Source organism: Mustelus asterias (assembly GCF_964213995.1).
Source record: "Mustelus asterias chromosome 26 unlocalized genomic scaffold, sMusAst1.hap1.1 SUPER_26_unloc_6, whole genome shotgun sequence".
NCBI lineage: Eukaryota > Metazoa > Chordata > Chondrichthyes > Carcharhiniformes > Triakidae > Mustelus > Mustelus asterias.
In genome coordinates, this window is record NW_027590113.1 from 984528 (window position 1) to 1008527 (window position 24000).

Here is a 24000-nt window from a genome sequence, read left to right on the forward strand (position 1 = left end):
AAATGGCCTCATTGTGCTCCGTAAGAATTGTGAAGAGATTGGTTGGAAATGTATCGATATTTCAACTGGAAGTTGGTGATGTTGCAGTGTGAACAGTATTAGTAGCCATAACTCTCAGTGAAACGTTAATACTTCGCTCCAATAGAGAGAGACAATTTTTTACATGTCGCTTCAGGGACACAACTTAGTAAATGTGGGGCAATGGGAGGAGGTGGGCTCCATGAACCCCACAGCCGGTACGAGGACCAAACCCTCAACATTAGCCTCATTCTACATCACACTCGAGACACCGAGCCAACTGAACTAACCAACTCCACACTATTGCCAGAACCGGCATATGAATGTCTGACAGGTGAGGGGAATCCGTCCACTCAGGCAGCACAGGCAGAATCACAGAATTGTTACAGAGCAGGAGGAGGCCATTCGGCCCATTGTGTCTGCACTGACTCTCCGAATGAGCAATTCACTACGTGTCATCCCCCCACCTTCCCCCAAAACCCTGTGCATTCTTGAGCTTAACCACTCGCTGCAGGGGAAGACCCCATTCAGGCAAAGCTGGTACCAGATTTAAAGGCAGCCAGCAGCACTTTCAAAGGCTCTGAAGGGAGCAGTGAGGGAGCCCTGGTTAATGAACAAAGGGCTGAAATGGCAGACGGCAGATTAAACCCAATTCGCTGACACTACCCTGGAAATTCTCAAGGATATATCGGTTTGGAGGGAGGTTTTGTTCCGTCAGGACTGGACGACGAGACCTGTCACATCAACCCAAGCAAGTCTGGATGGAAACTGCCAAAGGCCAGAGCAGGCAGCGCGTGGCTGCAGTGAGGCAAAAGGATCAATAACCTGATATGTTCTGACAAGGTGAGCGTTAAACTTACAGGCTGATATGTGAAGAAGGATGAAAGAGAAATTATGGAAAGGACATCTCTACCCAGACACTGGCAATGTCCAGACAGCAGCATCAATCTTCAGGAACATGTCAGCCTCTCTGTGAAGGGTTCCGGTCAGTCAGAGATGACTGCTGCACTGCCGACACTGAGTGACCATCCTGGTGGTCCCATGATGGGCAGTCTGGCAGCATCATAGGCTTGTGTGTGTCTTTGATGGGTGAGTATCAATGGAAATTTATGTGCTTGTAGAAGAGGGCACTCAGCCTCAGAGAAGGAGCCAAGAGTGACAGTGTCTGGATTGTGTCATCCTTATGCCAATGGAAGATGCAGTGCTGGAGCTGGGAGACCTGGAGGCTGGGTGGGCAATCGCTGATGGTGAGATGGGTTCTGGATCCAGAGAGAGTGAGTGAGTGAATGGATGGGCACAGAAGAGGCTCTGCTGCTGAGTCCAAAACCTGGTGCTTGTGTGTCTTCCATTGGTCACATGGAGCTCTGGATTAGGAACAGTCTCCAGGGCATGTTGGAATGTGCATTACCCTCGAACATTCTTCACTCTCTCACAACTCAACAGCTGCTGTGAGAGGGAGACAAGTGTCTACCTCAGAAGAGGAGGAGGGGTTCACAGAGGGTGCTCTGTCACATTATTCCCTATAACCTCCACCAGAGCAGATACTGTCTCACACGATTAGCAAAGGGGTTACAATCTGGCAGCACAGGACAGCACACACAAACCCGAGCAGCTGATGGAGGCAGGAATAGTTGAGTTCACTCACACTCTCGAGAGGACAGGTCATTGTCAGCTTCAGGAAGATGAAATGTGACTGGAGTCTTTAACAATGCAGCAGATATTGGAGCTGCAGCGTAAGGTATTTTAACATCCGGTGGAGTTTCCAAAGGCTCTGTGTATCCATACTCAAAGGATGGAGGAGTCAATCCAGGCCAGCAGTGTTACCATGTCTCAGGTATGAGCACAAATAGCATCCTCCACAGAGAGATTGGTGACCTTCATGGAGAGTCACATCCAGCCTCTCACCCACAGGAAATACACATGAACCTGCATGTTCTCACCACCTCCATGAGCTCTGTGGAACACAGGCTGCGGGAGAGGTGGGAAAATGTGGCTGGAGTCACTGTCAGGACCTCCCCAGCTGAGCAGGGAGGGTCCAGTTTGCCCTGAATGGATAGAGGAGCGGCTGCCTGCAGCATTTGGGAGCTCCTCTCAGGATGCCCCTGGTGTGGGCAGTGGGTCCTCTTCTGCTCCGACTGTGACACAAGCACCTTACGAAGCTATGATGATGGAGACAACTCCAGCATCTGTGCAGAGGACCCGCAGTTGGCCGGATCCTTCCAGGACTCAGGAAATCTGAGGACAAAGGCCACGGTCATCGAAATTCTCAGTCGAGAGAGGAAAGATGCTGCCTGCAGCTCAGCGGATAGTGCGGGGATGGGGGTGGTTGTCATGGTGGGGTTGCTTCCTTGGGTTTCACAGGATTATACTTTGTTGTTGCTGGTCACTTTGTTATGTGTGTATTTTCAGTAAATTCAGAGATGGAGCACCACTAAAAAAATCCTTCACCATATTACTGGGTCTTTAACAGTTCACTGGGAATGTGAGATGGGAAATACAGCACTGAATGAGATCAATACAATTCCAATACCTTTGTTTCATGTAGTGACGGCTCCAGGGAAATGATAAAACATTCACAGAAACAGCAACAGTGCTGGAGATGGTGGAAGATTTATTACACTGAATGGCTGGGTGAGTTAAGGTTCTTGGAAAACATGTCTGTATTACTGAATCTCCATCCTCCCTGACACATATCCCATGTCCCTGGCCTGTGGCCCATGGGGTTCCTCATCATGAAGCATCTGATCTACATTGTATTGCATCACACTTTGCTCAAAGGTTCACCACTCTAGATCCAGGTTGTATCGCACACAGCACAACACCAGGACATTTGAGACCCTTGATGAATATATTGAATAGTTCCACCAGATCTATCTTTAGAATTCCTCTGGCCTGTGCAATGTTTGTAGTATTTGTCCTGTCGCAGCTGTTTTTTCTCTCTTCTGTGACTGAGTTTGGGTTACACACAGGCACAATTACCCATCCCTACAGTGGGCAGCTGTGTCTTTATTAATTCTTTCAAGGGATGATGGTATCACTGGCAATGCAAACACTTGCAGCCCATCCCCAATTGCCCTTGAGAAGGAGGTGGTGAGCCATCTTCTTAAATTCAGCAGAGCATCTGGTACAAAACCGTTAGGAAGGGACATCCGGGATTATGATCCCGCATCAGTGATGGAAAAGCTATATATTCCAAGTCAGAATGGTGTGTGGTTTGGAAAGAAATCTGAAGCTGGTTGGTGTTTCATCCTTCTAATATCCTTGGCCATCTCGGTGATGGAGAGTGCCTGTTTGGATGATGCTTGCTCAGGAACCTTGGTGAGCTGCTACATTCCATCTTGTATGTGGTAAAATACTGCCACTGTGCGTCAGTGGTAGAGGCAGTCAATGTTTAGTTTGGTGAATGGCCAGCTGATCCAGTGGGCTCCTTTTCCATGGATGAGCTTCTTCAATGTTTTTGAAGCTGCAGTCAATCCAGCAAGATGAGCGGATTCCATCACACTGCTGACTTGTGCCTTGGAGATGGTGGGAAAAATTTGGGAGACAGGAGGCGAGTTCCTCATCTCCGAATTCCCAGACTGTGATCTACCCTTGGAGCCATAGTGTTTACAGTTCAGTGTATGTTCAATGGTCCCAGTGCGCCCCCACCACTCAGGATGTTGATGGTCGAGGATTCAGCGATGGTGCTGCCATTCAATGTAAAGGGAATATGGTTAGATTCCCTTCTGCTGGAGATGGTCCTTGCCTGGCATTTGTGTAGTGAAACATTACTTGCCATTTATCAGGTTAAACCTGAACGTTCTTCAGACCTTAAGACGATAGCTTTGTCGACGGGTCCATCCAGATTCGAAGCGTTAGCGGTTCTCTCTCCACAGAAGCTGTCAGACATGCTGAGCCTTTCCAGCATTTTCTGTTTTGTTCAGGTCTTGCTGTTTATGGACATGGACTGCTTCAGTCTCTGAGGAATTGTGAACAGTACTGAGCATTGTGCAATCATTAGTGAGCATCCTCACTTCTGACATTATAATGGAAGGCAGGACATTGATAAAGCAATTGAAGGTGGTTGGGCTTTGGACATCACCCTCAGGAACTCCTGCAGTGATGTTCATGAGGCACTGGAAGGACGACACGTTTCGGATGATCAAGAGCAGACTGATGGAGCAGCAATTCATCAGATTGGATTTGCCCTGCTTTTTTCCACATTGTCCGGTAGATCCAGTGTTGTGGCTGTCCTGGAACAGCTTGGCCAGGGGAATGGCTAGTTATGGAGCACAATTCTTCAGTAGCATTGCTGGGGTACTGCCAGGCTGACAGAGTTTGCAGTATGCAGCGCCTTCAGTCATTTCTTTACCTCACATGCAGTGAATCAAATTGTCATCTGTAATGCTGGGGACCTCAGGAGGAGGCTGAGATTAATCATTCTACTCAGCACTTCTGGCTGAAGATGGCACTGATGCTCTGGGTTCCCTCATCAGTAATGATGGAATTCTTGTGGCATGTTTATAGAATCATAGAATTCCCACAGTGTAGAAGGAGGCCCTTTGGCCCATCGAGTCTTCACCAATTCTTTGAAAGAATATCATACCCAGGCCCTATCTCTGGAACTCCACATATATGGCCCACTAATCCCCTTACCTACACACCCTGAGACACCTAGGGACAACTTAGCATAGCCAATCAACCGAACCTCCACACCTTTGGCCTGTGGGAGAAAATTGGAGTACCCAGAGGAAACCCACACAGACACTGGGAGGACGTGCAAACTCCACACAAGTCACCCAAGGCCGGAATTGAACCCTGGTCCCTGGCACTGTGAGGCAGCAGTGCTCATCACTGTGCCACCGTGTCACCTCATGAAAGCGGCATGTCCACCATTTGTGGCATGTGTAACACTATTTAGGACTGAATATGGCAACACTGCAGATCTCTGATCTGATCCATTGGTTTTGGTATGATTGAGCTCGGTCTATCATATGCTGCATCCGCTCTCTGCTCTGGTGGCCGTGTGCTGGAGCTTCACCAGGTTCACATCTCATTTTTAGAGAAACCCAAGTCTAATTTGGCATTATATAAAGAAAATTAGTCGTAGTAACACAGTACTGGTTTCTGGGGAAAGCCACTGTCAGCTTCCCATAAATGAAAAAGTATAGATCAGCTCTCCTGCCTATTTCCTGTCACTCAGATAACTTCATATCCAGGCTGCCTTTGTCTCTTTTATTTCATGGTCTTCTTACTTTGCTCCCAAGCTCAGTATGTGTCTACTCATAGCGGGTAGTGTTTTTAATAACAAAAATACTGATAGCAATGGTATATTTTGTATCATTATTTGTGTTCTTAAAAACAATGTCCATTATTAATAGGGACATCATTCAGACTATTCTGCACAGTGATTATTGCCATTGTAAGAGTTGTAACAACACCAGAATGATTATTGCCATTGCCAGCTGAGCTGTGCCTTGAACTGCTGAGCTGTAAGCTCTGGAATTCTCTTCATAACCCTCCCCACCTCGATATCTGCATTCTCTTTTAAGATGCTCCTTAAGCTCCGTTTAACATACATTTGAAAGTGGATCCCTCGGGATAAAACTCATCAGAATTCAATGTAGTTTGTAATCTGCCTTACCAATATACAGCAGTTTTCCATGTTTAATCAAACTGAGTAGCCGACAGACATAAACATCTATAATCTGAATGACAAATTAAACTGAATTGAACATGCGACCAGCCATATCGGGGAGTTCTATAAACATTTAATCGTTTTGTCCATCTTTTTTATTTTCATGAATGGTTTTGCGAATAATTATAAATGATTAGTTAAATTTTTCACTCCTGAATCTCGCAGTTTATTGTAACTCAGGTTCAGACACATCACTGACGGGTTTGTACTGAGAGCAGAGGTGAGAATATCTGAGGCTTTTACTCTCCAAACTGGAAATCAGAGAGAGCAAGATTTCAGGAGTTAGAGTAAATCCGTAGTGTTTAACATAAATACTGACAGGAATGATGTGGAACGGTTATTAATGACATTATTACTGACGCTGATAATAATGTACAGTGTCAGACGTCCACTGATTATTAACACAATCTCACACAGTCTGATACTTACTGCAGTTTCTGTATTTTACATTCTGGATTCCTCAGAGCCGCAGACAATAGTTTCGCTCCTGAATCTCCCACTTTATTGCGACCCAGACTAAATGGAGAAAGTGAGAAACACATTAAATTCAGATGAATGTTCAGCAGGAAAAATAGCTGGATCTATTTTTGTGTCAGAAACTTAGCACCAGTGGTGAACTGATTCAAGTTACGATACGATACCTCACCCAAGTTGATCTTTCTCTACACCCTAGCTATGACTGTAACACTACATTAGAACATAGAAGAACATAGAAAAGCTACAGCACAAACAGGCCCTTCGGCCCGCAAGTTGCGCCGAACAATTTCCTTACATTCTAGGCTCATTGATAACCCTCTATCTTACTAAGCTCCATGAACCTATCCAGAAGTCTCTTAAAAGACTCAATCGAATCCACTTCCACCACCACTACCGGCAGCCGATTCCACGCAGGCACCATCCTGTGAGTGAAAAACTTACCCCTGTGATGTAATGATGACAATGATTTCATGGTCAGCAGAGTTGCTTTCTAAGCAGTTGATACGGGTTTAATTCCCAGCTATCTCAGTTTGTTGCAGTGGATGAAGAGAGGGCCAGGAGCCTGTAACCACAACCTTAAATAGTGAGTCAATCCAATTGAGTCAAGTCTGTGGCTCCAGACGGGAGCACTGGTGTTAAGCTCAGCTGAGGGTTGGAGGGTCAGTTGATCATTTAACTACGCTGAGTCGACCCACACTGAGTTCAAAAGGGAAATGGTAAGTCTAATAATGACACACAGGAAACTAAATTCATTGGTTGCTAAAAGAAAATGCCGTTTGCAACTGGCTTTATATTGCTGTGAATTGGAGAAAGCAACTGAAAGGGTCAATGATGGTTCTGCTGTTGATGTGGTATACATGGATATTCAAAAATCATCTGATGCAGTGACACAACAGACTTGTGGCATAAGCTCATAAAATAAATGAGAAAGTCGCAATGTGGATACAAAATTGGATGAACAATGAATAATGGATATTTTTCAGGCTGGAGAATGTTAGTAGTGGAGAACCCGAGAGGTCAGTATTGGGATCCTTGCTTTTCCCTGATATATATGAATGATCTAGGTAAATGCAGTATAGAGGAAAATTTCAAAGTTTGTTGATCACAGAAACCTTTGAGGCATCGTAAACTGTGAGGGGGAGAGATTGGGACTGAAAAACAGACAATAGTGGAGTGTACAGATAGGTGGCAGATTAAGTTCAATGCAGAGACGGGTGAGGTGATACTTTCTGGTAACATGCAGATGAGGTAGGAATATGAAATAATAGGTAGAATTGTTAACAGAGTGCAGGAGCAGAGGGACTGGACGTATATGCACATTGATCATTGCCGTTAGCAGGGCAAGTGTAGGTAGCAGTTAATAAAGAATACAGCATCTTGGGCTTTACTGCTGTGAAATAGTTTATGTTTGTCGGCATCAGATAATAATTCATGAGTTTAAGTTGAATTTGTGTTTCTGTGCTTGTGTGTTAAGAGCCAAAACTTTAATTTCACCTTGTGTTAAACAAAGCTGCCTGCCTGCGGATTTTTTGTGTCCCTGCATTTTAATTTAAGGTTTACGACATTGTCAGAGTTATAGAGGTTAAAAAAGTGGTTGCTTATATTCAGAAGTCCACAATGAATGATAGAAACACTGAGTTTCAGTTGCAACCAGTTAACCCAAGAAGCGAGATGGAGTTCACAGAGGCTGCCAGTAGAGGCAGGGCAATGCAGGGACTCAGAAAGCAGGACCCACAAGATAAATCACCGTCAGAAACCAAGTGGAAAAGAGGAGTGCCAGGAAGACAGAAGTCAAAGAGACAAAAAAAACCTGAATCTGAACAAGCGACTGCTCCCTGAAGTTAAAGACAGGAGCAGAGAGAGGTTCCCAGTTAAAGACAGAGCTGCGAGATGCAGACATTGTAAAGTTTGCTCACGAGAATCAAGATATCTGATATATTCCTAAAGTTGGTGACACCTTCATACAGACTATGAGGCACTGGTGTCTGTTGGCATGGCTGAGTCTGGAGGAATAATGAAAGGAAACATTGAAATATTGGACAGGGATCCTTGGTGAAGGCACCTGACGGAAAGCATTGAAAAGATTCCAAAAGCTGCTTTTTTTTTCTCGAGTGGAGCTTCTGGAGCGGAAGCATCAGTCCCAGTGAGATGGGTTTTCTCACATTGTTACAAACATTTGGGGGGATTTGAAGAAGAATCCACTGAAGTTACTTTGGGTGGCATCTGTCAATGAGTTTCAGAGAGTGGTATTTCTGAACCACAGGTGGATTGTTGGTTTACATTAACTGTGTACTTACTGGGAACATTAAAGCATAAGATCTATTTTGTAACTCGTGTCATCCTTACAGATCTGCAGACATCTGTGAAGTTAGATGGGGTGGTGCATTGTAGTTATTTTTTTTAACAAAGGTTTCATTCTTTTGTTAAAAGTTAATCGACTACCTTGTTATTCTGTTCATCTACATTTCTAAATAATAAAACAATAAATAAAAGTTATGATTTACTGAGCCGGGTTTCTACTCTTCGACCTGACTGTCCAGAAATCAGCTGGGATCATAACATTGTCAATAGGGGCATAGAGTACAAGGGCAAGGAGGCTGTGCTGAACCTGCAAAAGACATTAGTTAGATCTCAGTTCAGTGCGTCATACTTTAGGAAGGCTTAGAACACATTGGAGAGAGCGCTGAATATGTTTAAAAGATTAGCTACAGGGATGTGAAACTTCAGACACGAGGATCGATAGGAGAGGTTGTTCACCTTGGAAGGAAGAATGCTGAGAGGACATTTGATAGAAATGTTCAAAATAGTGATGGTGCTGGAGAGAACAGGTAGCAAATCAAAATGTTGCTGCTCGGACAAGGATCAACAACAAGATTTAAAGTGATTTGAAAAAGATGCAAATACAGTGTGAATAAAGCTATTTTTTTTAAACACAGCGAGCGATTCAGGTTTTATGAGGCTGCAGTCAGAACCATGGAACAGAAACGTCGTGGGCTGCTGTAACCCAAGGGAGGTTTCTTTTCATAACTGCACACTGAGGTTTAATACAAGACTGAACCTCCGCTGCGACCCTGACTGATGTCACCAGTTATCACATGACCTATAAAAGGACACTGTCCCGATAAAACACACACCAACTATAATACATAACAGAGGCAGCGTGCAGGAAAATAATCCTGACAATAGCCACAAACTGTCAGCTGTACCGAACACAAGAGAAACAAATTTCTTTCTCGCATCATACATAATCAGATGGTTTCCGTTGGGAGAGTGAAATATCCTTTCTTAAAATTTTGTAACGAGGTCTTTACACCTCTAATTATTTAAAATTTTTCCCAATAATGCTTTTATTCACTCAAGGAATGTGATCATCGCTGGTTATGCCAACATTTATTGCCCATGCCTATTTGCCCACGAGAATCTGCCTTCTTGAACCGCTGTAGTTTTATCAGAGAATCATAGATTTATTACAGGTTCAGAAGGAGGCCAATCGGCCCATCAGGTCTGCATCTGCTCTCAAATGAGCTTTATGACTTTGTGCCATTCTCCCGCGCTCTGTGACCATTGGACATTGTTTCTCTCTTGACTTCCTCAACTGAACATGCCTCTGTTTTATTTGGAACAAAGGAAATGGCTTCTCAATGAAAATATCAGGGACGAGATCAAACAAACAGTTACCTCAATTCCTGACACTTGTGCAGAACGGGTCCCAGTCGCCGGAGCCCTTCACACTGAATGTAGCATTGCCCTAGATTGAGGTGTTTTATTGTATCACAGAGTCCAATGACATGAGACAGGACCGCACAGTCAATCGGGATCAGTCGCAATCCGCGAAATGAAAGTGTTTCCACAGATCCCACTGTGTTCCGAGCCAGTGCTTTATTCTGAGACTCAAACAGGTAGTGGAATGTGTTCAGGAGGTTCCTCTTCCCAATTCCAGTCTGTGTGTCTCCAATCTGCCCTTCAACCTTCTCCTTCATCCAGTCAATCACTCGGCAGGTTGTTTGATGAAGAAATGGACCCAGAAACTCCTCCAGGGGTCGAGCTGACTGTGGGGAGGACAGACCAGCAACAAAACGGAGAAATATCTCAAATCGCCCATCTTCCTTGCTGTGGGCTTCACGGAGGAGTTTCCCGATCTCCCCAGGGTTTGGTGTCAGGAATTGTGCGAGTGCAGCTACAAACTCTTGGATGGTGAGGTGTGGGAATGTGTAAACCACACTCTGGGCAGATTCATCTCTCTCTAAAAGCTCCATCAGAAACCCAGACAGGAACTGGGAAGGTTGTAGATTGTACTCAATCAAATCTCCATTTCTAAACACAATCTTCTTCTCGGAGACTCCTGTGAAGGCCATCTCACCAAGCTTCAGTAACACATCACGGGGGTTTTCCATCTCTCGGCCATGGTTTTTCAGAATGTTGTAAATATAGTAGGAATATAGTTGGGTGATGGTCTTGGGAACTTGCTGCTGTTTCCTGTCTCTTTGTGTAAAGAAGGGACCCAGTGACAGACCGAGGATCCAGCAGTAGGAAGGGTTGTAACACATGGTGTACAGGATCTCGTTCTCCTCCACGTGTTTGAAAACAGCTGCTGCCACCGTCTGATCTTCAAAAAACTTGTTGAAATATTCCTTCCGTTCATCGCCAACAAATCCCAGGATTTCAGCCCAGACACTGATCTCAGCCTTTTCCAATAAATGTAATGCAGTGGGGCGACTGGTCACTAGCACGGAACATCCTGGGAGCAGCTTGTGCTGTATTAAACTGTACACAATGTCAGACACTTCACACCAGCATTCAGGATCTGTGCACATGTACTGAGGTTCTGTATTCCTCCGATTGTCAGCAAAATCAATCCTGTCCTTGAATTCATCCAAACCATCGAATATAAACAGCAATCCCTCTGGGTTCTTCCAGAGCTCTCCCAGAATATTCCCAAAGTAAGGATACTGATCCAATATGAGATTCCTCAGGTTTATTCTACTGTTAATAGTGTTCAAATCCCGGAATTTAAAACTGAAAACAAATTGAAAGTGTGGGTATATTTTCCCAGTGGACCAGTCATGAACAATTTTTTGTACCATTGTTGTTTTTCCAATTCCCGGCACTCCGCTCACTGCTGCTGAATTCCCAGATTTGAATTTTCTCCGGGAAAAGCTGCTCTGAAACAATTGATCAGTTCGGATTTTTTCCAGTTCTTTCCGGAGATCTTTCTCTCTCCATTCTTCATGGTCTTGGCCTCTTGCCAGCAGTTCATGTTCGACAAGTGTCCAATCTCGAACAGTAGAAATAACCGTTAGCTCAGCGTATCGATCAACCAGCTGGAAAATCTTAACCTTCTCCTTTATGAGGATAGTGTTCACTCTCAGTGTTTCAGTTTGTACCCGGAGTGTCTCCTTGTGTTTCTGTTGGACATCTTCAATAAGAACGGAGAGAAAGTTAGTTCTATTGGCATTTTACAAACATCCCGATAAAATTGACCAATCCATTAAATATTGCAGGCATTAGTTCAGTTCCAACATAGATTTTTGTACAACTGGCTTTTACAACTAATGGCCCATGGGCCAAATTCAGCCACTGAATTGTTTGTATTCAGCCTAATAAATATGGCTGGACAGCTCAGCTCTGCAGAAGTCAAATCTGATCCAAACACCGGTCTCCCTTTCTGCCTCTGCAGATCTGCAGAGTTTCTCCGCAATTTTCTCTTTTCATGTCATTTGTCCTGCAACAGAATTAGACCACAAATAAAGAAAATATGGGGAGAAAGGAGGCTGTGATTGGACAAGCAGCAAAGTGTTGAAAACTCCACTTTTCTATTTCAATTTGAATCTTACAGAGCTCGTATCACGACAGCGAATAGCTGGGTTCAGGTCAGGGCAGAGAAAGGGCGAGAATCCTGAGGAACAATTACGGCACGTGAGTGGGGTGTTTGTGTGTGCATAGATATGTGTGAGTGAGTGCACAGAGAGAGAGAGAGAGAGAGAGAGATGGAGAAAGACAGAAGCAGAGTGTGTGCGAGAGAGTGTGTGAGAGATTATGAGAGAGTGACAGAGAAGGAGAACAACTGACAGAGAGCGTGTGGGAGGGAACATGAGAGTGAAAACTTCCCTGAGACTGTGGGTGTTAAACAGAATGCGATAATAATAGAGGAAAGGTTGAGGGATAAAGGTTGTGAGACTGTGTTAGGGAGAATGACAGAGGAAGCGATGAAGAGGGAGATAGTGTGAGTGAGAAAAGGCGAGAGGATAATATTGTGAGACTGAGTAGGTGAGAGTGAGGATGTCGATGTATGCAAGATAAAGAGAGAAAATGTGAGAGCAAAACAGAGTTATCGATGTGTGTTTGAGAAACACACAGCGTGTATGGAAGAGAGTGCGCGTGAGAGGAAGAATGAGGGTGTTGTGGGTGTACATAAGAAAGAGATTGAGAGAGTATGTGAGAAATATGTGAGATGAAGACCATGCGACAGATTATGTGACAGAGAATCTGTGTGTGACTGAGTGATGATGAGTCTGAGAATGTGTGTATGAGTGCATGTGTGTGAGTCTCTGTGAGGGATAGAGTGTGAGAGTGTGTGCGCAAGTGAGTGACAGTATGAGAATGTGTATGTGAGAACATGCGTATAACTGTGTATGTGGGACAGCGTGTGTGTGTGAGAGAGAGAGAGAGTGTACTGTGACAGAAATTGTGCGAGAGAGTTTGTGCGAGAGGGTCCGTTGGAGAGGTTTTTTTTAATCATTTACTGGATCCAGATGTCACTGGCTAGGGTCACATATATTGCCCGTCGCCGATTGCCTTTGCGATAGTGGCGATGAGCTGCCTTCTTGAAGTCAAGGAACCGAACAGCACGTCCTTCGGGCTATGGGAGAAAAATGGAGCACCCGGAGGAAAACCATGCAGGCGCAGGGAGAACGTGCAGACTCCACATAGACAGTAACCCAAACCAGGAAAAGAACCCATGTCCCTCGCCTGTGAGGCAGCATAGAGGGAGCAGCTGGAAAATGCAAGGTTAAAACAGAGGTTTCGTGAAGCAAAACTTGAAACTGACATGTGGCCTTAGAAGTTGAACAATATAATGATATGCAAGTGTCACGGGTGAGTCACTTTCATACACACTGTGAGAAGGACGATAATGAGAACGAGAGCTGTGATAGAGAGGGATGCAGCTAACAAGAATTTGAGGAGATAGTGCAGAAATATAGTAAATTCGAGGCAACTGTGAAGTGAAACACAGAACACAATCAAAAACTGTCTAATGACACAACATGTCAGAAGGAGATAGAGGCTGACATAGAGAGTGATAAATTGACGTCTCTATTCTCAGTTCAAATGGTGTGATGTGCAGTTTTAAGAACCATGGGGTGGATGGAATCAGTGATAAATTGAATTATTGAATTTGCTACTGTCGCCTATGGTGGTTTTTTTTTACACATTTGGGAACATAGAGCTGGATGAAGACAGCGACAGGGACGGAGATATGGTGTGCATTTGGTGAAACCATCAGGTCCACTTGCACCCCTGATCACGACCCTCACATAGACCGCAAATAAACCCAAGGGGCTATTTGCACCAAAACAAATAAGTGAGCAAGTGATTGCGCGATGTTACAGAACTGGGAGGGGAAGGAACAATGGCCCCACACATCACCTGGAAATGTTGTAAACAAATTGGCAAGAGGCAAATGCAAGGGTAGGTTCATACCGATCCACTGCTGTGCTGTAAATTGGTGGGAGGCTCAGGTCACAGATAAAACAGATCACGCCTGTATGGATAAGCTACCTAACCATCTGGGAAAAGGCTTTGAATCACAGCATTCTGAATGCACATTTAAAACACAATATGCTTTGATAAGGAAACTTGTGTTTGAGTAAGTTTCTGTGTTGTGTGACAGGTCCGTGTGATTTTTCTTGCCAGCGAATCTGTGCCTCCTGTCTGTGGCATTGAATTGTGCTGGTTAACCCTCTGTGATTTGGTTCCATTAGCTGGTTTAAAGTTTCTTGGTAAATGCATGCAGTTATATGTTGAAATAGGTTGAGTCAGGAGAGGATAATTGTGACAAAAATGATACAGGAGTTTTTAAAGCACCTGCTTTGTTTTGGCGGGAGAGTGGTGATGATGGGACAAAAACTATAATTATTTACATTTTGGTTTAACTTCAAAGACTATCTATGGCTTAGAGAGATTGACTATTAAACCAGAAAGGCATTGTTTATAATTTCTTCAGAATTTATCTTTAGCTTTGAGGATAATTGCAGTTTTTGTAGAAAGAAGAATGATGACTCCTGTCTGAATCTATTCCCTTATTTTATTTTAATATTCTATTTTCAGTTATAAATCGTTAACAATGAATGAAAGCAAAGTTTAATGCTGTGCAGAGGATATGTGAATGCGAAGCATCCATGCTCGATGAGTCTGTATGTCTAATAAAACACTGGTATGGATTTTTCTTTGCTGTCTTGGTAGCTTTAATGTTTTGTTTCCCTTAATTTCGATTTTGTAATAAAAGTTTCAATAAACAGTTTATAATCAAATGTGGGTCATGAGCAGAATGAAAAATGAAATTTAAAACCAGGCAAAACTTTGAAATTCCTTAATCCTGGGCATGGTTGCTGATAACTTATTTGTATTTTTTTTTTAAAATGGGCAGTGATGATGTAACTACTTTTGAAAACTTTTGTTCTGTTTTAATTTCCAACAAGCAAAAACTTAACAATTCTCTGTTTAAATTTATTGCACATCTCATATACGGATTGCGATTTTTTATTGAGAGCAGATTTTAGCTTTCAGTTTTTCTCAAATAGACAGATATATCTGGACTGAATTAACTAACTTGGCTCCAAGCCAAATGTATATTTTGTGTTTTCTTCAAATATATAGCTCATGAAGCACAAGACAATAAGGAAGTCGACCAGCTTCAAGACTTCAAGATTGTTTATCACAACATAATGATAATTGGAGATGTAAAGGCTTTGTCTTTTTGTAGAAAAGGTGAACACATTTAAACTAATTTGTTACCCTTTGAATGAAAATATTTGTGATTAAATTCACTTAACTTCCATTTCAACTCAGGCACTGCTGCAACTGATAATTTAACCCTTCTCTTCAACCTGCCATGCCTGTATATTTAACTGTTTAAATAAATTGATTGTATGGATATTAGCAACTCGTATTTAAGAAGTTACATACTGTTTCAGAGGATAATAAGCATTTTTAAAAATTGTTATTCAGAAACAAGGAGTAATATGATTTAGTCTATATGTTTTTTTTGAGTTTCAAGACCTTTTTGTTGTTCGAAAAGTGATGAGTTAAACATATTCTCAGCTTCTGCTCAATTTGAATCTTGGCCTCAATTTCTAAAGGTAATATGAAGATTTTTGTGTGTTATGCATGCGGAGTAATGTTAATGTATACTCAGCTAACGTATACAGAGGCATGAAAAATATGTTGCTGAATTTATACTTAATTAAATGCTAATATGTCAGAAATTAATGACTGTAAAGTAATTTTACAATAACACTTTAGGGCTGTTATGTGTTCAGGAACGAGGTGATCTGCAGATAGGAAGATAAAGTTAAATATTGGGAATGACAATGAAGTTGCAACAGATGATAAGATTTTTCCATCATTTAATTGTCTGCAGTTATGGAATGGAATTCAAAACCTTAAAAGAAGAATAAAATACAGAGTTTGCGCCAATCACGCTATTCACGAACTAAAGGAAAAACAGTTAAGGACAGTAGAAGGGAAAGCTGGTGGGTACCACATTAGCAGAATTCTATCAAAGAGACAAGATAATTGCTTGCTCCTTCCCCATATGCCAATGTGCCACCCCTATTCAAAAAGGGATGGAGGCAAAAAGCAGGTAGCTATCGGCCGAATAGCCCAACATCTATTGTGGAAAAAGATTGGAATCAATTATGATGGAAGCAATAGCAGCAGATTTGTAAAATTATAATCTAATTAAACAGCATCACCATGGCTTCATGAAAGGGAAATATGTCTGACTAATTTATTAGACTTTTTCGAGGAACCCTCAACCAGAGTGGAGAGAGGGGAAGCAGTAGATGTGATGTATTAGGACTTCCAGAAGGCGTTTTACAAGGTACGTCAAAAAAGTTCAAGATATTAGATATGAGCCCATGATGTTTGAGGCAGTGTATTGGCATGGATCGAGGACTGGCTAATGGGCAGGAAACCGCGAGTGGCATAAAGCGTTCCCTTTCAGGTTGGTGACCTATAAACAGTGGGTTTACACAGGGATCAGTGCGGGACTGCAAATCTTTACAATATATAATAATGACTTGGATGAAGGAAATTAATGTTTTGTAGCCAAATTTACAGACAATACAAAAATAGGTGGAAAGGCAAGTTGCAAGATGGATTCAAATAACCTATAAATATTTTATTGTAAGCTAAGTAAGTGGGCAAAAAGTTGGCAAATGGAGCATAATTTGAGAAAATGTGAAGTCAGAACATAGAACAGTACAGCACAGAACAGGCCCTTCGGCCCACGATGTTGTACCGAGCTTTATCTGAAATCAAGATCAAGCTATCCCACTCCCTATCATCCTGGTGTGCTCCATGTGCCTATCCAATAACCGCTTAAATGTTCCTAATGTGCCTGACTCCACTATCACTGCAGGCAGTCCATTCCACACCCCAACCACTCTCTGTGTAAAGAACCTACCTCGGACATCCTTCCTATATCTCCCACCATTAACACTATAGTTATGCCCCCTGGTAATAGCTCCATCCACCCGAGGAAATAGTCTTTGAACGTTCACTCTATCTATCCCCTTCATCATTTTATAAACCTCTATTAAGTCTCCCCTCAACCTCCTCCGCTCCAGAGAGAACAGCCCGAGCTCTGTCAACCTTTCCTCATGAGACCTACCCTCCAGACCAGGCAGCATCCTGGTAAATCTCCTTTGCACTCTTTCCAGCGCTTCCACATCCTTCTTATAGTGAGGTGACCAGAACTGCACACAATATTCCAAATGTGGTCTCACCAAGGTCCTGTACAGTTGCAGCATAACCCCATGGCTCTTAAACTCCAACCCCCTGTTCATAAAAGCTAACACACTATAGGCCTTCTTCACAGCTCTATCCACTTGAGAGGCAACCTTTAGAGATCTGTGGATATGGACCCCAAGATCTCTCTGTTCCTCCACAGTCGTCAGAACCCTACCTTTGACCCTGTAATCCACATTTAAATTCGTCCTACCAAAATGAATCACCTCACATTTATCAGGGTTGAACTCCATTTGCCATGTTTCAGCCCAGCTTTGCATCCTATCTATGTCTCTTTGCAGCCTACAACAGCCCTCCACCTCATCCACGACTCCACCAATCTTGGTGTCATCAGCAAATTTACTTATCCACCCTTCAGCCCCTTCCTCTAAGTCATTAATAAAAATCACAAATAGCAGAGGACGAAGCACTGATCCCTGTGGCACTCCGCTCGCAACCTGCCTCCAGTCCGAAAATTTTCCATCCACCACCACCCTCTGTCTTTGATCAGATAGCCGGTTACCTATCCAATCGGCCAACTTTCACTCTATCCCATACAAGTCGTTCATTTTGGAAGGGAGAACAAAAGAAAAGCGTATTATTTCAATGGAGAAAAACTGCAGTAAGTCACAAGACAAAGTACCTTGGTGGTACTTGAGCACGACGCACAGACATCTGGCACATAGGTGCAGCAGGTAATCAGGAAATCTACTGGAATGTTGGCCGTTATTTCAATGGTGTTGGAGTACGAGTAGGGAAGTCGTGTTGCAAGGGTTGGTGAGACCACATCTGGAGTACTGTGAACATTTTTGGTCCCCTTATTTAAGGAATATATGATTTCATTCACAGCATTTCACAGAACTCCTGGAGGAATTGTCTTATGAAGAAACGTTAAGCAGGTTGGGACTCTACTCATTGGAATTTAGAAGAATGAGAACTCATTTCATTGAGACAGACAGGATTCTTAAGGGGCTTGTCAGGCTAAATGCTGAGGGAATGTTTCCAGTCATGGGAGACTCTAGGCCAAGAATGCATAGACTTTGAATAAAGGGACGCTAATTAAAGACTCTTCTTCCATAGGGCTGAGAGTCTTTGGAACTCTTTTCCAAAGAGAGCTGTGGCGGAAGAATTATTGCGTAGTTTTAAGGCTGAGAACCACATTTTTGATCAGCAAGGGAATCAAGGGTCAGGCCCATGGAGCTGAACAACCTACGTCTGTATGTTTTTCTTATGGTCTCATGATCTTATGAGGGGCAGCACGGTGGCACAGTAGTTAGCACTGCTGCCTCACAGCACCAGGGATCCGGGTTCGATTCCCGGCTTGGGTCACTGTGTGCGTGGAGTTTGCACATTCTCCCTGTGTCTGCGTGAGTTTCCTCTGGGTGCTCCAGTTTCCTTTCACAGTCCAAATATGCGGGTGAAGTGGATTGGCCTTGCTAAATTGCCAATTAGTGTCAGGGTGCGTAACTAGTGTAAGTGCATGGGGAAATGGGGAGAGGACCTGGGTGGGATTGAGGTCGGTGCAGACTCGATGGGGCGAATGGCCTCCTTCTGCACTGTAGGATTCTATGATCTATGATGTATGATCTTGTATATCCCAGCGTAAAAGCCTTGTGTGGATTTAAAACAGACAAACATCTGAACTGTACAATGAAAATCCGAACCCTCGATATTGACAGTGTCCAAGTTCCTGATAAGGGAAACGGGGAATATTGTATTACCACCTCATTGAAAGAATAGGAATATGGCTGAGAGAGTTTTTCCCATTGCTAACACCATCCTTTGCTTTAAAGCCCAGATCCCATCATGCTGAGGCCACCTCAAGCTGGTCGACAGAGATAAACTGGAAGAAAACATTCATAATGTCACTGAAGAATCAAGCAGTACTTTGGGCAATTACGTTGATAAGTGTGAAACTAACATTGTAATTTTACAAAAAGACTGGCAATGGATCAAGAAACAAATACAATTCACCAAACGATTGCCCAAGTCATTCAAGAAAGAGGGGAAACCAGGCAAGTGATTGCAGCAACAAACGGAACCAACTGGTGAGAGGAATTTTGGAATTGGGGTGCGAAAGTAAACATACAACTCTGGATAAGAATTACTTTCCATGTTGCAATTATTGTTGTAGTTTCGACGCTAAAGTAACAAATGCATACTTTGATCATTTGAATTCCGGAGAGATGAAATGGAAAATAAGTTAGAAACGTAATTGTACATAAGAAAGCCCGAACTACTGATCGATATACTTCGAATGTAACATGACATGGATTTGAGTATCTGCTTAAACAGGGTGTGGACGGAGAAAGAACGGCTACAACAATGACTTAACAAGAATAATGTCAACAGTGACTGGAAAAAGGGTATTCTCGCTGGGAGAGAAGCATGCTGGGATTTTTATTCAACATGTAGATTAAAACCAGGTACCGGTCCGAAAGAGACTGTGGTCTGGGAGCTGTGTTCTGAAATTCCTGTATTGGCCCAGATAAGGGAAGTTGTTTCCATTAACAGAAACACTGCGTCTCTGATTTATATAGCTGTAATGTATGGGATATATAAAATGAACTAAGCGTAAAGGCGTCTTTCAAAAGTAATTTCAGTGGATGTTCGAGCCACGCGATCGGTTTCTGGTTACACAATTGGCTGGATGACAGATAATCTTCCGGAGGCGAATGAAGAATTGTGGATAAAAAGCCATGTGAGTCCTTTGTTTGGCAGCGATAACTCAAAGAGACCGACCATCGCAAGTAGACTTGTACCCTGAAGGATGCTTCAGAGAAGGGGAAAATAGATTCTACATCGAGGATATTTAATGGCCAATGCTCTCCTCAACTGGGTAGTATCTATTTTCAGTTAAATAGTTAAAGTTGACGTTCAGTTAAAGTTAAAGTGCAGTTTAAGAGTTAAAGTTCAATTGAAAGTTGATGTTCAGTTAGTTCAAGTAGAGTGAAGATTTAATGAGTTGCAACTGTTCATTTGAATTGGTACGAGAAGTGTAAAATGAAGCAATAATTGAATTGCTGTCCTTGTTTGCCTCATTAAATGAAATGCTTGGAATGCGTTTCTATTAAAGCTGCATGACAAGAGTGAGGTTTGATGAGGCGCAATTGTGCTCCAATTCGCTAATGCTCAAAGGGGGACTAACAGCGAAAGGCCTGCAGAGCATGCTGGGAAAAAGGTCAACTTTGCACAAACAGGAGAACTGCTGCAGTTAAGGAACACGAGCAATAAACAGAGGCCGTCAGAATCTATAATTGGGTAATAGCGGCAAGACAAGAGCATTTTACGGGACAAGTGGATCCTTATTACCTTAATGAGAGAGAGTGTGCGAGCGAGAGCGAGTGAGCAGAATGTGTGGGTGTGAATTAGAAGTGGTGAGAAACATAGTATGAAAAACGATGTGAGAGAATGAACATGAGAAAGTAAGTTTGAGAGAGAGAGAGATAATCTGAGAGAGAGGTTATGAAGGTGTGAGGGAAAGTGTGAAAGAGTGAGTGAGAGAGTTTGAAAGTGTGTGAATGGGTGTGAGATGGAGGATGTGATCGAGAGAGTGACTGAATGAGTTATGGAGTGAGAGAGTGTGAGAGAAAGTGATGGAGACTGTGAAGGAATCAACAGAAGAATGTATGTGCGCAAGAGAGGATCTGTGTGCCAGAATGTACGTGATTGCCAGAGTGGAAGTATGTACCAGTGAAGGTGCGTGTGCAGACAGGATGTGTGCCAGAGGGAAGGTGTGTGCCGGAAAGAGGATTCATGTAATAGAAAGGATGTGTGTGCCAGAAGATCTGAGAGGGGGGGAAGCGCGCGCCGGAGGGGAAGCGCGCGCACGCGCGATAGGGGGGGATGCGCGCGATGGGGGGGGATGCCCGCGATGGGGGGGGATGCCCGCGATGGGGGGGGTGCCCGCGATGGGGGGGGTGCCCGCGATGGGGGGGGTGCGCGCGATAGGGAGGGGGCGCGCGCGCCGGGAGGGGGCGCGCGCGATAGGGAGGGGGCGCGCGCGCCGGGAGGGGGCGCGCGCGCCGGGAGGGGGCGCGCGCGCCGGGAGGGGGCGCGCGCGCCGGGAGGGGGCGCGCGCGCCGGGAGGGGGCGCGCGCGCCGGGAGGGGGCGCGCGCGCCGGGAGGGGGCGCGCGCGCCGGGAGGGGGCGCGCGCGCCGGGAGGGGGCGCGCGCGCCGGGAGGGGGCGCGCGCGCCGGGAGGGGACGCGCGCGCCGGGAGGGGACGCGCGCGCCGGGAGGGGACGCGCGCGCCGGGAGGGGACGCGCGCGCCGGGAGGGGACGCGCGCGCCGGGAGGGGACGCGCGCGCCGGGAGGGGACGCGCGCGCCGGGAGGGGACGCGCGCGCCGGGAGGGGACGCGCGCGCCGGGAGGGGACGCGCGCGCCGGGAGGGGACGCGCGCGCCGGGAGGGGACGCGCGCGCCGGGAGGGGACGCGCGCGCCGGGAGGGGACGCGCGCGCCGGGAGGGGACGCGCGCGCCGGGAGGGGACGCGCGCGCCGGGAGGGGACGCGCGCGCCGGGAGGGGACGCGCGCGCCGGGAGGGGACGCGCGCGCCGGGAGGGGACGCGCGCGCCGGGAGGGGACGCGCGCGCCGGGAGGGGACGCGCGCGCCGGGAGGGGACGCGCGCGCCGGGAGGGGACGCGCGCGCCGGGAGGGGACGCGCGCGCCGGGAGGGGACGCGCGCGCCGGGAGGGGACGCGCGCGCCGGGAGGGGACGCGCGCGCCGGGAGGGGACGCGCGCGCCGGGAGGGGACGCGCGCGCCGGGAGGGGACGCGCGCGCCGGGAGGGGACGCGCGCGCCGGGAGGGGACGCGCGCGCCGGGAGGGGACGCGCGCGCCGGGAGGGGACGCGCGCGCCGGGAGGGGACGCGCGCGCCGGGAGGGGACGCGCGCGCCGGGAGGGGACGCGCGCGCCGGGAGGGGACGCGCGCGCCGGGAGGGGACGCGCGCGCCGGGAGGGGACGCGCGCGCCGGGAGGGGACGCGCGCGCCGGGAGGGGACGCGCGCGCCGGGAGGGGACGCGCGCGCCGGGAGGGGACGCGCGCGCCGGGAGGGGACGCGCGCGCCGGGAGGGGACGCGCGCGCCGGGAGGGGACGCGCGCGCCGGGAGGGGACGCGCGCGCCGGGAGGGGACGCGCGCGCCGGGAGGGGACGCGCGCGCCGGGAGGGGACGCGCGCGCCGGGAGGGGACGCGCGCGCCGGGAGGGGACGCGCGCGCCGGGAGGGGACGCGCGCGCCGGGAGGGGACGCGCGCGCCGGGAGGGGACGCGCGCGCCGGGAGGGGACGCGCGCGCCGGGAGGGGACGCGCGCGCCGGGAGGGGACGCGCGCGCCGGGAGGGGACGCGCGCGCCGGGAGGGGACGCGCGCGCCGGGAGGGGACGCGCGCGCCGGGAGGGGACGCGCGCGCCGGGAGGGGACGCGCGCGCCGGGAGGGGACGCGCGCGCCGGGAGGGGACGCGCGCGCCGGGAGGGGACGCGCGCGCCGGGAGGGGACGCGCGCGCCGGGAGGGGACGCGCGCGCCGGGAGGGGACGCGCGCGCCGGGAGGGGACGCGCGCGCCGGGAGGGGACGCGCGCGCCGGGAGGGGACGCGCGCGCGGGAGGGGACGCGCGCGCCGGGAGGGGACGCGCGCGCCGGGAGGGGACGCGCGCGCCGGGAGGGGACGCGCGCGCCGGGAGGGGACGCGCGCGCCGGGAGGGGACGCGCGCGCCGGGAGGGACGCGCGCGCCGGGAGGGGACGCGCGCGCCGGGAGGGGACGCGCGCGCCGGGAGGGACGCGCGCGCCGGGAGGGGACGCGCGCGCCGGGAGGGGACGCGCGCGCCGGGAGGGGACGCGCGCGCCAGGAGGGGACGCGCGCGCCAGGAGGGGACGCGCGCGCCAGGAGGGGACGCGCGCGCCAGGAGGGGACGCGCGCGCCAGGAGGGGACGCGCGCGCCAGGAGGGGACGCGCGCGCCAGGAGGGGACGCGCGCGCCAGGAGGGGACGCGCGCGCCAGGAGGGGACGCGCGCGCCAGGAGGGGACGCGCGCGCCAGGAGGGGACGCGCGCGCCAGGAGGGGACGCGCGCGCCAGGAGGGGACGCGCGCGCCAGGAGGGGACGCGCGCGCCAGGACGGGACGCGCGCGCCAGGACGGGACGCGCGCGCCAGGACGGGACGCGCGCGCCAGGACGGGATGCGCGCGCCAGGAGAGGATGCGCGCGCCAGGAGAGGATGCGCGCGCCAGGAGAGGATGCGCGCGCCAGGAGAGGATGCGCGCGCCAGGAGAGGATGCGCGCGCCAGGAGAGGATGCGCGCGCCAGGAGAGGATGCGCGCGCCAGGAGAGGATGCGCGCGCCAGGAGAGGATGCGCGCGCCAGGAGAGGATGCGCGCGCCAGGAGAGGATGCGCGTGCCAGGAGAGGATGTGTGTGATAGAGAGGATGTGTGATTGATAGAGAGGATGTTTGCGGGAGAGGATTTGTGCGACAAAGCCGATGTGAGATATAATGCAAGACATGAAGCATTTTTTTTGGGAGTGGAGTTTGGAAACTTGCAAATGACAAGCATCTGAGCGGATTCGGAGGAGAAATAGCAAACGGTATCGTGTGTGCTGATGAGACCATCATAGTTTCCTGCAATTGTACATTGTCATTCGTGTTATTCTTAGAACGTGTGTATATTGGGTGACCTTAAGGAGGAGTAAAGGTGTATTTTATTGTAATCCATTTTTCATTGTTTAATAAATGTTCCTTTCTTGTTGCTAAAACTAAGTAGTGGTTCTGTGACTCTGTCAGTCTATGTTTATTTTTTTTTCTTTTTAAAAGTTGCAATCC

At 47.8% G+C, this 24000-nt stretch overlaps 1 protein-coding gene across 2 annotated transcripts in view; it reads right to left on the reverse strand.

Moving 5' to 3' along the window:
- Positions 1 to 24000, reverse strand: part of LOC144482162 (NACHT, LRR and PYD domains-containing protein 3-like) — an 81421-nt gene that overhangs the window by 30789 nt on the left and 26632 nt on the right. For both annotated transcript variants that reach the window (XR_013495883.1, XM_078201376.1), the window contains exons 6-7: positions 9851 to 11588; positions 6125 to 6211 (exon numbers count right to left, since the gene is read on the reverse strand). Coding sequence is in view for 1 of the 2 variants with exons in the window: in XM_078201376.1 (XP_078057502.1) it covers positions 6125 to 6211; positions 9851 to 11588 (1825 nt within the window). In the remaining variant the exon portion in view is untranslated. The remainder of the gene's footprint in view (positions 1 to 6124; positions 6212 to 9850; positions 11589 to 24000) is intronic.